The following is a 14,465-nucleotide window of genomic DNA, read 5'->3' as shown; positions in this document are numbered from 1 at the left end:
GAATCATCAGAGAGTACAATCACCAACTGACCATGAAGAGTTTGCAAGAAGTGAAGCTAAACCTGACAAACTACAATAAGTTATAAGAGATTGTTAATGAAGAGAGGACTTGGAAACAGTCCATTACCTGAAACTTCCTGAATGTCAAGATATGCCCCAAAGGTAAGAAAAGCATCTTTATAAAGGTGATATTCCAAATGAGACGGAAGCAGAGAAACAGTAATGGTGGTGTTGTATCAGTCTAACTACCAGGTAAAATCAGTCTGTAAGGAGAAAGAAGGGATGAAAGAGTGATACATGAGACCACAAACAAGACTTTATTGATTGAACAAAACTCACTGAAAATGATGTATGTGGGCAAAAGCTAAAAGGACTGAGGACTACAAGAGAAGTTCATCTTAACCCCCACCTTAAAAAAAAAAAAGAGAGAGAGAGAGAACCTCTCATGTAGAAGAAGAAAGAGAGGAGCAAGATGCTGGGAATGAGACATTATATAGCCTTTAACTGAAAAAGAGGTGAGCTTGAATGATCAAGGAATTGAACAATACTCCAATAAACTAAATACTGTGTGGGTGTGAGGAATGTCTCCTCCACTTTGACAAGCAAACCTACTCTGGATGCTTCTTGGAGAAGAAACTGAATATGAAGGGCAGTCTGTTTGTGAGAAGGCTGAAGTAGCCAAACATCAATATAATGGTGGAACAAAGGCCCATGGATGAAGATGAGCAGGCAACAAATTACTTGACACACTGACCTTTGTTGTCTACAAACATGCAATGAAAGCACAAAAACAGAACTAAACATGACTCCATAATGAACTGGGGAAAATCTGACAAGTGGTTGAGAGATGATAAATCAATAACCAGGTGACAATCCCCAGTCTTTTTGGGGACAACAGAGAGGTGGGAATAAAAACCTCATTGAGAAGAATCCCCTTATTCAATGGCACCCTTCTGAAAAAGGCTAGCACAAAATGGGATCCAAAGGTGGAGGGAAGGAAATGGAATGGAGGATCAGAACTTTGGTGCTGTAAATTTTTAATAGTCCACTGGGATTTTTTTGTAGTCAACTGTGAAAAAATTTGAAGCAAATCCAAACTGATGTCCATTTTCCTATGTGAAGTAAGTACTGAGTAGGCCCCTTCTCAATTATATACATACCATGCTGTGTAGAGAAACTTCTCATGGTGAAGTTCACTTCCAATTTTCTTCTTGCTGAAACTTTGTGATCACTTGCTTATTGCATTAATCAATCTTCTTGTGTCATTTTTGGAAGCAATTTCCTAGCTTTAATTACCAAACAAGGTTGAATAATGGTAGCCACAGAATCAATATCGATCTATATGGTGTTAGGCTTCATTTCAAGGAATCCGATGACCTATAAATTTATCTCTTTCTGTACTTTCAACAATAAACTTCTTATAAGAGTTTGGATAGGGGTAGTGTTCTCATTCATAAGATATCATCTCCTTGTTTCTTACCAATAATTGATTAATCAAAGTCTTATATGTAGTGTCCCAGTTTACTTACTACTTACAGCAGTTTCCTTTTCCTGAATCTTTAAAATATATTCCTTCAAACTGAAAAGTGCCATTGCCATATGTTTTACTTCTTTCATTTTTTGTAAACAGTTTTTAATTAAAGGCTTCTGTATGGATCTTGTTATTAAAATTGTACTTTAGTTCTTCATACAGTCACTCTGAACTTTTTTTTTCAAGCGCTGCATGTAATATACCTTCCAGGGTATCTGTCTGTTATATCCTGAAGTTATGATACCCTATAACTTAAGTGTTTTTGAAATTGCTTGTGCTATAAGGTATTATACATTTGTGTTAAATTGGTTTCTCTCATAGCCAGTTCATTTTTTCATTAGACAATACTGTTAAACAAGCCTACATACTTCATAACTTGATAAAAGAGTGGTGTAGCTGGAGTAGTTTAGGAATAACATGTAGTTGGAGGTGGTAACAAATGTAGACCAGATGAGTTCTCTCTCGTATTTCACATTGCACATTTAGTGGTGTTTAAGGTTGAAATTCTTAATAGATGCAAAGGGAGGAGAGGGTAATATTTGCCAATTTAGTATTTCATCAATTTCATTGATGTAATCCTTATACACTTAATTGAATGTTGTATTTTTAATTTTCCTTTTTCAGTCTATTAATGTTTATGATCACGTTTTCTTGATCTTGATTTTGACCAAATTAATTTTGTTCATAACTACTCTGTAAATCTAACAAGTTGTTTTGTAAATTCAACTCTATTTCTTCCAATTTTCTTTCTCTTTCATCCTGATAATCTTTTTGCCATATTGTCATTTCCATAAAATTCTTAACCTCATTTCAAGCATATGTTATCACCTCTAAGTTTAATTTGTAAATTTTTCTTACCTAAATAACATGTGTGACACAACCAGTTTATATTATTAGGGAAGTTCAGTAAAAAGAATAATTGAAAGTCCAGTCCACTTACAAAAACAAAAACGTTTTATTTTTGCAACTTTACATGATTAGCACAACCATTGTTCACATACAAGCCTATGTCACAAATAAATTATATCTAAGAAATTTTGCTCACTTATTCATTACATACTCAAACACAACACTGAAATATAGAAGATAAAGAAACAGATAAACTATTTCATTGACTGGTTACTCATTAACTGGTTAAGAGATTCACTATGTCACAACAGATTACTTAAATAACTCGCCTAACTCACTTTATAGATTTTGGAGAAAATTCAAGACATAAATATCATATCCATCACATTTAACTTACTTCCTGTTGAACAAAGACACAAATATTATATTGGCACATGTTGCATTCAAAAGTATAAATGCTGCTTAGTTTCACCTCAATGTTTCAGAGGGATGAAGTTAATTGTAAATTTGGTTATTATCATCTTGGCAATAATTTATTAGTTGTGTTTGTTAAAAATATCCTGTAAGGAACTAACTATAATTTCTGTATTTCTTGAGTTGCAAAGTGATTAAGTATAGTATCTTTAACCATTTCAACATAAAAACAAGAAATGTATCAAACTAAAATATTCTATCTACTTCTTGGTAAGGAAGGTTTTATGTAAATCTCTAAATACTGTCCATACCCCAACTTTCTAGTTATGACAAGTTGAAACACAACTGGTGAAATACTTTAATGGTTAGACAACTTTGTTCAACTGTTTTTGTTGTTTTTTACATATAAAATGTAGTGCTAGAATTAATTTAATTCATCTTTAGATTTATCTAAAACCTTGCACACATAATCCATATGTATTTCAATATTTTATACTATAAAAATATTAATAAAAGTATAACATTCTTTAAAATTTAATTTCTTTTCAAAAATCTTCAACTGAACCAAGCATCAATGAAAATGTCTAAAAAAGCTTACCGTAATAGTGGTGTCTCTGTTACGTAGTCCTGTAATTCCAGTTTTTAACGTTTTCTCACTCAACACAATACAGTATGGAATACCCATTTCATCAAAACTAAAATCACAAAATACCAACAGGAAAAAAAAAAAGGTTAGAGACACAGATAAATCTATAAGAATTATCTGTGAATCTAGTTCAGACACATCTTGAGAATCTTATGAATTTCTCTACTTAAATGACTCAAAAATATTTTAAGATTATTAGACAAAAGTTCAAAGTGATAATTAACATGGGAAGTCAAAAACTTTACGAGTGAAGAACTTTTCAAGAAACTGTTCTCAAGTACAGCAACTGAAGTCTTTTTTGTTATATGCTCAAACAAATATGTACAAGATCATCAAACAAACTGATGATGACCTACAGATACTGCCATGGAAGTGATATACTCCAGAAAATATAATTCTTTACTTAAAAGCCTCAGATTGATTAAAGAATCAAGTTATAAGGCAACAGATGATGATAAGATCTAACTTGTAGATTACAGATTGAGATGCTTTCATTGTGCTATGGTTGAAGTTGTCAATCAGGAATTAGATACTGTTAGCACCCAAAAAAAGGCAGTAAAAAGGTGAGGTTTTTATGTTGACCTCTGAGAAGTCAATAAAGCATGATTTAGTAAGTAATCATAACAGTATTTTGTATGTTGTGTAAGGTTCAAATAGTTTTGTAATGCCAAGTGCCAGGTGAAGGTTTTGTCAGCATCAGAATTCCAAAACATGATAACCATCATGCAATAAGGGTTGTCTCCTTTTGGTTTTGCAAGTATGTGCTAAAAACAAAGTTAAATTGGAGAAAAGATTTTGGATTGATTTCAATAAAAGAGAGAATTGCAATGAATGCTATTTTGAAGCATACAAAATTAAAATATTAGGACAATTTAAAACAATGAAAATAATCAAGTGTGATCCTAATAAAGTGGATATTGTTCTCAAAGCAATTAAGCTAGATAATACATTCATCCCTAAAAACTAGTGGTTTCCCTGTGAAATTATTTCCAAATTCTGCAGATATCTCTAAACCATTCTGTTTACTCACAAAAATGTGTTTAATGGAAAGGAATTCCAGAACACAATCAGCTTTCAGAAACTTGGAAACCCACAACAAATGAACCATACCTCACTTATTACAAAATACATTCAGCAACAGTGGTAAGCAGCTGTTCATTTTTATCAAATTAAATTTTGCTTTATAATTTGAATAGGAAATTAACCTGTCAGAAAAACCAAATGATGTTGGTTTCTTTTACGAGCATGGTTATTAGGATTTTATCCATGGAGGTTGATAGTACAAGCAAGCATGTTCTAAATACAATTACATTTGCTCTGTGTTATCTGGATGGACCCTCAGAGACACAGGACTGTTCATTACATAATTCTGCTCCATATTTTATAGGCTATAATGACTACTAAGCTCAAAGAAACCAGTGCTCTGGGCAAAGAACTTAAAGGGTCATAATGACAATCAATGTAACCATTTTGATCACCCCTGGTTCTCAAATCAAGAACATATAGCTTTGCAAGAAAAAACTACTTTCTCCATGACTTCCAGCAGTACAACTGTTTGATTAAGCAAAAAAGAGTACAAGGCTCAAGTCAGTAAATTAGAACATGCAATGAGATTATTCAAAGACAAAAAAAAATTATGAACCATCCTAGATAGTAAACCAAATCTAAAAGTCACTCAAAGATATTAAGACTGTACTAAATAAAGTTCATGAATATGTTGTCAGTTTGTTGTTACGAGTCAGTATGAAAGAATGGTTAGAAACTTTGTCTCTTCCTTTATACTTATTCTTTATTTGTTCTAACATGGTAATGTTCTTGTAAACACAACATTTTGCAGGAATTTGCTAATGATAAAAATACAACTGTTCAAACCATCCATGAACCAAAGAAATCCTTCTATTTTACTCTACATGATATATGAGAAAAGATTATATGGAAATTTACATTAGATATAATGGAGAGAAGTAAACTATTCTATCTGCTATGTATCATTTTGTTTGAGAGGATGTAAAGGATCCTACCAATTAAGAAGAAGAAGAAAAAAAAAAGGTTGATCACAGGTGAGGGGAATGCTTTACTCAAGCTGAAGATAATGATCTAGAGTTATATGATACATACTCTAACACTTCAGACCTGCCAATGCAAAAATCCAAAATATGTAATAATTCACTGGCACTCACAATTTAAAAATTGCACATTATAATGTTTCAATCCCAGTAATGTCTTTTTATTTGGATAGAACAAATTATAAAATCTGTGTTAATATAAAGTGTAGCATTATTTGTTGAACATGACTTAGATATTTAGCATTACAGCTCATCCTGGACCCATGTACAGCTATGCTGATCCAGCTAAAATGGCAATGAACTAACTAAATATTGCACTATGCAGAGTCAGAAGGTTACAATATGGACAAACTTGGAGAAAATTTGCAAGGCTGCAAAAATTACAGAAAAGTATGCTATATCTATAAAACTAATCTTGAATATACTGAAGGATAATTTCAAGTTAAAATGGCAGAATGTGGGTGATGGAATATGGTGCATCAGATGAAGAATGCATTGAAGAGATGAACTCTCTTCTGAAAGCTATAGTTTCAAAATTCAGCAAGGAAAATCTCTTGTAAAACTTCATACAAAAACAATGTAAAAGCTGCATATGCACATTTTGAGTCAAAAAGTGTAATGAAGGTGATTGTACATATTGCACAATTAACTCTCTATGCTTGACAAAAACAACATTTGCAGACAGTTATTATTTTCTTGGCTCAGTTATCTTTTGATGAAATGTAAGGGCAAAGGCCAATGCCAACAGCTAAGAAAAGAAGGAATCTACTTGTACCAGACAATGTTAGAACAAAAATCAGCTCTGTTTAATGTGGCAAATCAAAATTAGTGAGTTCCCAAAAAATGTTCAATGTTGCTTAAGACAAAGCAGTAAGAAGAATTTATGAAGAATCATATTATATTTGTGATTGTCCTCTGTTTACTTTTGGCCCACAGAAGGACAAACATCTAGTATGCATGAAATACAGCAGGTTTTCTAGATAAATGTATTCACTGTGCCCATTCAGAAGTCTGCATTGAACATGCAATCCAGAAGATAAAGAATTCAGCACTGAGCAGTTTGTGTGTCAAGCATGCTTCAACTAAGGAAAGGAAGTAGTATACAGGAATGTGCACAAAGTTGGAAAAACAAAACAAAAAAACAATTGTGTGTTTCATGTAGAAGTTGCTTAGATATTCAGACCTTCAAATATTCATTGTCAATAGTTTAATTTTGTACATATATTCTATTTATAAAAATTGGAAAAACAAAACAAAAAACAATTGTGTGTTTCACGTAAAAGTTGCTCAGATATTCAACCTTCAAATATTCATTGTCAATAGTTTAATTTTGTACACATGTTCTATTTATAAAAATTAATGTGAACAATGAAAGCAACTGAAGTGTAAAAATTCAATATAAAATCAATTTTAAGCAGGCAGTAAAAACAACATTCGTAAAGAACATTTGATATTCTCTTCATTTTATAAATCTGAAGTGTTCAAAACAATTTTTAATCAGGTAGTAAAAGCAACAGTTGTAAAAAACGTTTGATAATCTCTTCATGTTATAAACTAGAAATGTTCAAATCACATGTAATTTCACATTAAATATTCTCAGTAGTGTTTATATAAAAAAACTCTCATACATTATTGTAAACATATCTTTAAAAATGTTTCAAGGGGATTAGACTAGAAAATAATGCATAAGATCAGAATTTCAAAACATTAACAAATATTTTATTTCAAATAAAACTTTTCAACACAGACACATCAAGCATCATATTTACTTTCATAATATTTTTTAACTCTACAGTTAAATATTTGCAGATAAAAAAATTAAGGTTTAACAATTTTATGCTTTTCATATTTTTAACCAATGACACCCAATTTGCTTTTAAGAACCTGTGAAATCAATAGACAAAAATAAGTAACCCTACGATATCGAACGCTACCATCAAATATACACAGGCCAAATGAAGCAGCAATATGAAAAAGTAGAACAAAAAAAACACTAAGGAAAACAAGTTTAAATTAAGAAAAATTAATCTTAGGGAATTTCCTAAATTGTTTATGAACATAATACTGTACTCACAGCCAACTAGAAGAAAAGGCATAATAGATTTGGACAAACTATCAATAATTTGACTTTCTGATTGAATACAAATACTGTTTTATCAATATTTAGCCAATCAGTGTTCGTCAAAATCTCTTATTAAGCTATGATGTAATTACCTATATTTCATTTTGATAAGTCAAAGGCTAGTAATCTAACCCATAATGAAAGCTATTTTTCTGTTATTTTCACAAAATATTTAGAAAAAAAAAGATACAAACCTAGTTTGATGATATGTTGCTAAGAACAGATGTCTGTAAACAAGTTCTACTAAATCACATTCCTAATTTTAAAAACATTCAAAATTTATAAAATCTAGCTTCATTATTTTATACTTCATTTGAAGTATGATGTTGCTGTATGATAAAAAAAATGAAGAGAACAATATAAGATAGGCAAAGATGAATTATTTTACACTCAACTGTATCAAGTTTTGACAAAGCTGCTGTGTTAGGCTTCATTTACATTAACCCTTAGTAACTGTTTGAATGGACACTGAAAAAATCATTGAATAGAAATTTAAAATATTATATAAGAATATAAATCACATAGAAAAATATAATATAATATATATATACATATATGTACGTTGTTTTTCAAACCCCTAAACATAATTCTAAGTGTAGAAGTTACCAACAGAAAAAAAAAGCATAAAGAAACAAGCAAATAGAGTAAAGAGTAACATGTAAAGAATATATGACTACATAAGGTAAATATAATGTAATCCTACAACACAGCATGTTTAAAATTGCTAACAGTAAAATTACATGAAAAGTTGACATCCAAGAGAAATTTATTGATTAACAAAATAAGACTGGAGCTACATGAGACAGGTTCAGTTCTTGAACTGTCAATATGATAATGTTAGACAATAGCTGTATCAGGCTCAGTACTTGAACTGTTAGTATGATAATGCTAGACAACAGCTGTATCAGACAGGTTCAGTACTTGAACTGAAAATATATGATAATGCTAGACAGTAGCTTTTTGAGACAGGTTCAGTACTTGAACTGTCAGTATGATAATGTGTAACAACAGTTGTATGAGATGGGTTCAGTACTTGAACTGTCAGTATGATAATGTGTAACAACAGTTGTATGAGATGGGTTCAGTACTTGAACTGTCAGTATGATAATGTGTAACAACAGTTGTATGAGATGGGTTAAGAACTTGAACTGTCAGTATGATAATGCTAGACAACAGCTATATGAGATGGGTTAAGTACTTAAACTGTCAGTATGATAATGTTTGACAGCAGCTATACAAAATGGATTCAGTGCTTAAACTGTCAGTATGATAATGTTTGACTGAATAAAGATTCTAAAATCATTACAAAATAACATTCTTCACTGCACTTGCAAATACATAATCTAATATCACATTGGTTAATACTGATGCAGCCACAGGTACAGCTAAGATACACTACAAAAAGTATCACGGTTGAACAGCTTAATGGAAAACAAAATTCCAGAACTTTCAGGATCTTCTTCAGAACCAAACTGACACTTTACAGAATGTAATTTAAAATTCTAAAAGAATATCAACTTCACCAAAATTTAAGTAAGTAATGTTTGATTATATTTCAAATTAAATGTTCTTGTAATATGTACGCTGAACTGCAAGTAAAAAAGAAAATATGTCAAACCCCCCTTTTTTTAATGTACACCTTGTATTGTTGTATACATATTTCATGGATTTTCTACATAGCAGCTAATTAGAATAAATATTAATATCCTTCAATGCTGGATTGAATTTGCACTTCTCTAGCATACTTTGACTGACACCTACACCATTGAGAAACATTTATTCAAACAAAATAAAAAGTTATGAAACAATACATGAAAAGAAATTCTAAATCATCAAACATTATACGATAAAGTCCAGATAAATTCTTGTAATTTATTTATGTGTATACTTTAATTTTTCTTAACTTCAATTTTATAACCAGTGACACAACATTGCATCTTTCTCCCATGCACTCTTATACTGTTGAACACAAAAACAATGCTGTATATCTTCTTGGTTTATGAACAAATTATATTTATTATTTACTTAAGGTTTTTCAGTTCACTGCTACAATTACACTTGTCAAAGAATTTTGAAAAATGTTGGAAGTCTTGTGAGCCAATAAAGCCTTTATATTTCAGCATGTTCAATCTGTAAGTTTTCTTGTACTACAGACTGTGCCCATATTTAAATTGTATTGAAAAGAATAATTGCTCTGAATAATTTTGTTTGTAGTCACTGGTTCTAGCGCATATATTTATAATCATGAACTAGTTTTTTTTAAAGATTTTTTCATCTTAAAAATGACTAACAATACAAGAGACAAAATATTGCTAACACAGATAACATTACTGTATTTACAATTCTGGTTATCCCCTCAAAACAGATTGTTCCTTAAGTATTTAATAATGTGGCTCAAAATACCACTGAAAATACTTTGGCCTTGATCAATCAATGTATAAATTAAGGATAACCTACAAGGTACATGTTGATATGCTGTCTTTAATGGTAAATATTTTTTATTAATGACACTCATTCTTTTATACTGTTGCTGTTTAAATATGCATTCCTCTCTCTCTCCTTTGCTTATTATTATTTTTGCACTTAATAATGAGAAACAACAGATGTAATGTCATTAATTAGCTTTTAGGCACTTTTGCTAAAGAAGAAATTTTATTATTTTAGATCTATGCCAAACAAGTCTTGAGCTTATTTCAAATCAACAATATTAATCTAACAGTTATCAACTGACGTGTTCACTTGAAGAGAAGATAAATAAGTTAAAGCTTGCTACTGATCAATGTTGAAAAATCAGCCTATTTCTCATTTTACAAGTTACATTCTTATAGTGATTTTCTTGGAAAACTGAGGTGAACACAACAGTGTGGTACAGCTTTTCATCAAGAAAATCTGATGATGTAAGAATTATAAGGCTAGACTTTCAAAAACTTTACCAGGAACTTAAGAAGAAAAAAAACTACTGGTTTTTCAAGGTTTCAAATATTGAGAATATATTTTTATAAAATTGCATGACGTTTCAGTATTCTTCACGATCTTCACTTATCAAGCACAAAAGATATTCAGTTGCTATACTACACTAATGTATAAATTAATTCACAAATTCAGCATTTTATTTTTAAATAAGAAAACAAATTCAGACAATTAAAGGTATGGGATGTATGTGAAATTCAATATCTACACAAGTTATCATATAAATCCCTTTAGGAGTGGCAAGGACTTACTGATTGAACTGTGTATCCAATGAGCTAATACAGTAAAGATCTGGATTAGGAAATACTGCAACATTTGCTTTTCTAAGCTGTCTTGTAATATAAATAGCTAGGTCTCTCAACTTGTTTGTGGCTCCACATGCTGTTATTGTGACTTTGTATGGAGCTAGTTGATGATGAATCCTCAGAAGCTACATACAAGTAAACCCCAAACATTCAATGAAATAACTTTGCTGGTAATTTCTACCCTACCTATAAAAATTAAATTTCATTTCCTCATGATTAAAAATGTTACAATTTTAAATAAATATTATATAAATTTTAACATGCCTAGATGTGCTGTTTACAATTTCTTTCTCAGTAATAACCACATACATTACCATATTTAAGACAGTACTGATAATCTCTGTAGTAACCAGAGATCTAATTAACAATGCCAATGATTAACTCTGACCAACAACAAAATTTTAAGTTAGTACAATCTTTTATTAATCATTTTTACTTCTCAGTTGCTTTTACATTTCCTGAATTTGTAGGTGGCTATTAAAACACAGTATTCAATGACAGGAATCCTTGCAAAAATGTGTGTATTTTTACAATAAATATTACACAGTACATCTTGATATACACACAAATAGTGTTCAAACTGAGTAAAGACAGTTTCAATTATTAACACAGTAATCAACTTTTCTATACTTCATCTCTTGAGTTGTGTACAACCTATTATACAAAACTGATTATGATATCTATATTTCCATAAACATATTTTAAGTTTGTTTGTTTTTTTACACAGAGAATTGCTTGAATTATTCATGTTCTCTCTCATGACTTCATCTCAGTCTGAGAACTTTTTATATGCTACAAAAATATTAAAAGTTCAATTGTACAGATTACACTATGAAACAAAATTTTACTTTTTCTTGTTCCTGGGCAGAAAGTGTTATTTCCCAATTGCTTATGCCTAAAGTAAATGAAAAAAAGACCTATTTTTCCCTTCAAACTTTGCTTTTGTGACCTGGGTAATGAAATTTTCAAATTTACCCATTTTCCAGAATAATCCAGGTAGATTCAGTGCTGAGTAGCTAACTGAGAATTTTCTTGAACTTACAAGAATTTTCAAGAACTTTCTAGAACGTTGTAGAACTTACGAAAATTTTCAAGATCCTTTAAGAATTTTCTAGAACTTTCCATAGTAATATATATACAGGGGCTCACCAATCATCACTTCAGTTTAGTTATAGCTGCTTAAGTGAATACGTAGATCTATCTGATTTTATTAGAGATGGCATCAAGAAACTGCAAGTATTCTCCAGATGCATTCTGCTATTATGTGGCCAATGTATCAAGACAAGAGCAAAAAAGTACTCTGTGACAGCATCTGCTAAAATGTGTGAAGCCTAGCATATTGTGGTATGCCTGCTAGAGACAAAAACAAACCCTTGGCACCTCATTTTACCTGTGAGTACTACAAAAGAACCAGGAGGTAAGAGGGACAATTTTTGCTTGCTTGAATAGTAAGATTTCATACTATACAAATTTTAGACCTTTCAAAATTTAAACTTTTAATTTGTTTTTAATTTCCAATAGTATAAAAAATATCACATATATTTTGCATAAACCTATTACATATTAGTTGTCGATGAAATAAAGTTATTCTTCACAATAACAATTTTATTTTGCTCTTTTGCAGGATGATACAGAGGGGAAAAGAGAGCCATGAACTTCACTATTCCAAGAATTTGGCATGAACCTACTGACCACTCAAACAACTGCTACTTCTGCATGGTGGACCCTTCCAAATGTTGGGCTGGCAAGAATGCATCTGCTATCATGTTTCCAGACCTTCCATCATCCACTGCCCCAGTGCCACACTGCCCTGAACTCCCTGTACCCATTCCACCAGAGAGAAAGCAGCCATCCTCAGAAGAGAGCAGCAAATCAGAAGAAGAGGTAGACAATGAAAATCCAGATTACAATTTCAGAGGTGCAGCTGGCAAGAGAAACCCATACTACCTCAACCAAAGAGACCTCAATGGCTTGATCAGAGATCTTGGTCTAACAAAGTCAAATGCCAAGCTTTTGACATCAAGGTTCAAGGAGTGAGATTTGTTAGATGAACGTGTGCAAGTTACAAGTCACAGGAAGCGTCACCAAGATTTTTCAAGCTTCTTCACTCATGAAAATGGACTCTGCTTCTGCCACAATGTATCCGGTCTGTGCAATGCAACTGGAATTGCCTGTAACCCGAACAAGTGGCACCTCTTCATTGATTGCTCAATCCAGAAGCTTCAAAGCTGTGCTGTTCCATAACGAGAATAAGTTTCTGTCTCTTTCCTTGGCTCATTCGGTGCACCAGAAAAGAGGAATACAACAGCATCAAGACCTTGCTAGAAGCCTTGAAGTATGATAAGTATGGCTTGGAGGTTATCAGAGACTTCAAAATGGTGGCATTCCTGATGGATCTCCAAGGAGGCTTTACCAAGTTTCCTTCTTATCGTTGGGCCAGCAGGGGCACTGCAGCACACTACAAAAGGAAGCACTAGCCACAGTTTTCTGTGGGGAGACACAATGTCAAGTGTGAGCCACTAGTGGACCTCGAGAAAGTGTTGTTCCTACCATTGCATATAAAATTGGGTCTTATGAAACAATTTGTCATAGCTTTTTGTAAGGAGTCTGCAGTCTTCAAGTACTTTCAAGATTTCTTCCCTAAGCTGTCTGACGCAAAGGTCAAAGCTGGTGTCTTCATTGCACCACAAGTAAAGAAGATCCTGGAGTACATAAAATTCCCCAAGAAGCTCAGTAGGAAGGAAAAAAAAGCTTGGGGCAGCTTTGTTGCAGTGGTTAAAGGCTTCTTGGGCAATCACAAGACTGAAAATTATGTGGAACTGGTTGAGGCTCTGGTGAAGAACTATGGCAAAATGGGCTGCAGGATGTCCAAGAATGTCCATATCCTTGACACTCATCTTGATAAATTCAAGGAGAAAATGGGAGTATACTCAGAGGAGCAAGGCAAGTGCTTCCACCAAGGTATACTTGACTTTGAACGCCACCACCAAGGAGCGTATAACGAAAATATGATTGGAGACCATATTTGGGGGGCTGATATGTGAAAGTGATTTACATTACAGTTTCAAATCTTGATAAACTACTCACTTCTAAACATTTTTGTATATCTTTAGTATAATGCATGTAAATCTTGATTCTTATGTTGTTTCATTCAGACCTTATGTAAATGAAAATGTGCAAATTTACCTGTTTTTACATAGCAAATAGGTTAATTTCTAAATTTCATTATCCAGGTCACAAAGCAAAGTTTGAAGGAAATAATGGCCATTTTCTGTACTTTTACAACATAAGCAATTAAGAAATAACACATACTACCTAGGAACAAAATTTATGTTGTATAGTGTTATTAAATTGCCAAGTCTATAAATTAAATAAAATACTTCATTCACACTAGTATTATACTAAATTACAACTAAGCAACAGCAGTATTAAAAACATTCCTGCATATAGAAACAATGTAGGAGTGAACATATAAATAATGAACAATAAGAATGACAATTTCATAACATACTACATTTCTTCATTTAGTTTTGTACATAGTTATAGCACAAAAGTAAAGGCA

General features: G+C 31.9%; 1 protein-coding gene across 1 annotated transcript in view; it reads right to left on the bottom strand.

Annotated features, from left to right (window-relative positions):
• PolG2 (DNA polymerase subunit gamma-2, mitochondrial) overlaps window positions 1–14,465 on the bottom strand; it is a 96,812-nt gene that overhangs the window by 26,743 nt on the left and 55,604 nt on the right. The window contains exons 6-7 of the mRNA XM_076449234.1: window positions 10,850–11,028; window positions 3,393–3,489 (exon numbers count right to left, since the gene is read on the bottom strand). Coding sequence (XP_076305349.1) covers window positions 3,393–3,489; window positions 10,850–11,028 — 276 coding nt within the window. The remainder of the gene's footprint in view (window positions 1–3,392; window positions 3,490–10,849; window positions 11,029–14,465) is intronic.

Source organism: Tachypleus tridentatus, chromosome 8 (assembly GCF_004210375.1).
Source record: "Tachypleus tridentatus isolate NWPU-2018 chromosome 8, ASM421037v1, whole genome shotgun sequence".
Taxonomy (NCBI): domain Eukaryota; kingdom Metazoa; phylum Arthropoda; class Merostomata; order Xiphosura; family Limulidae; genus Tachypleus; species Tachypleus tridentatus.
The sequence above is the reverse complement of the archived record's forward strand: the minus strand, read 5'-3'. Positions and strand labels throughout refer to the sequence as shown.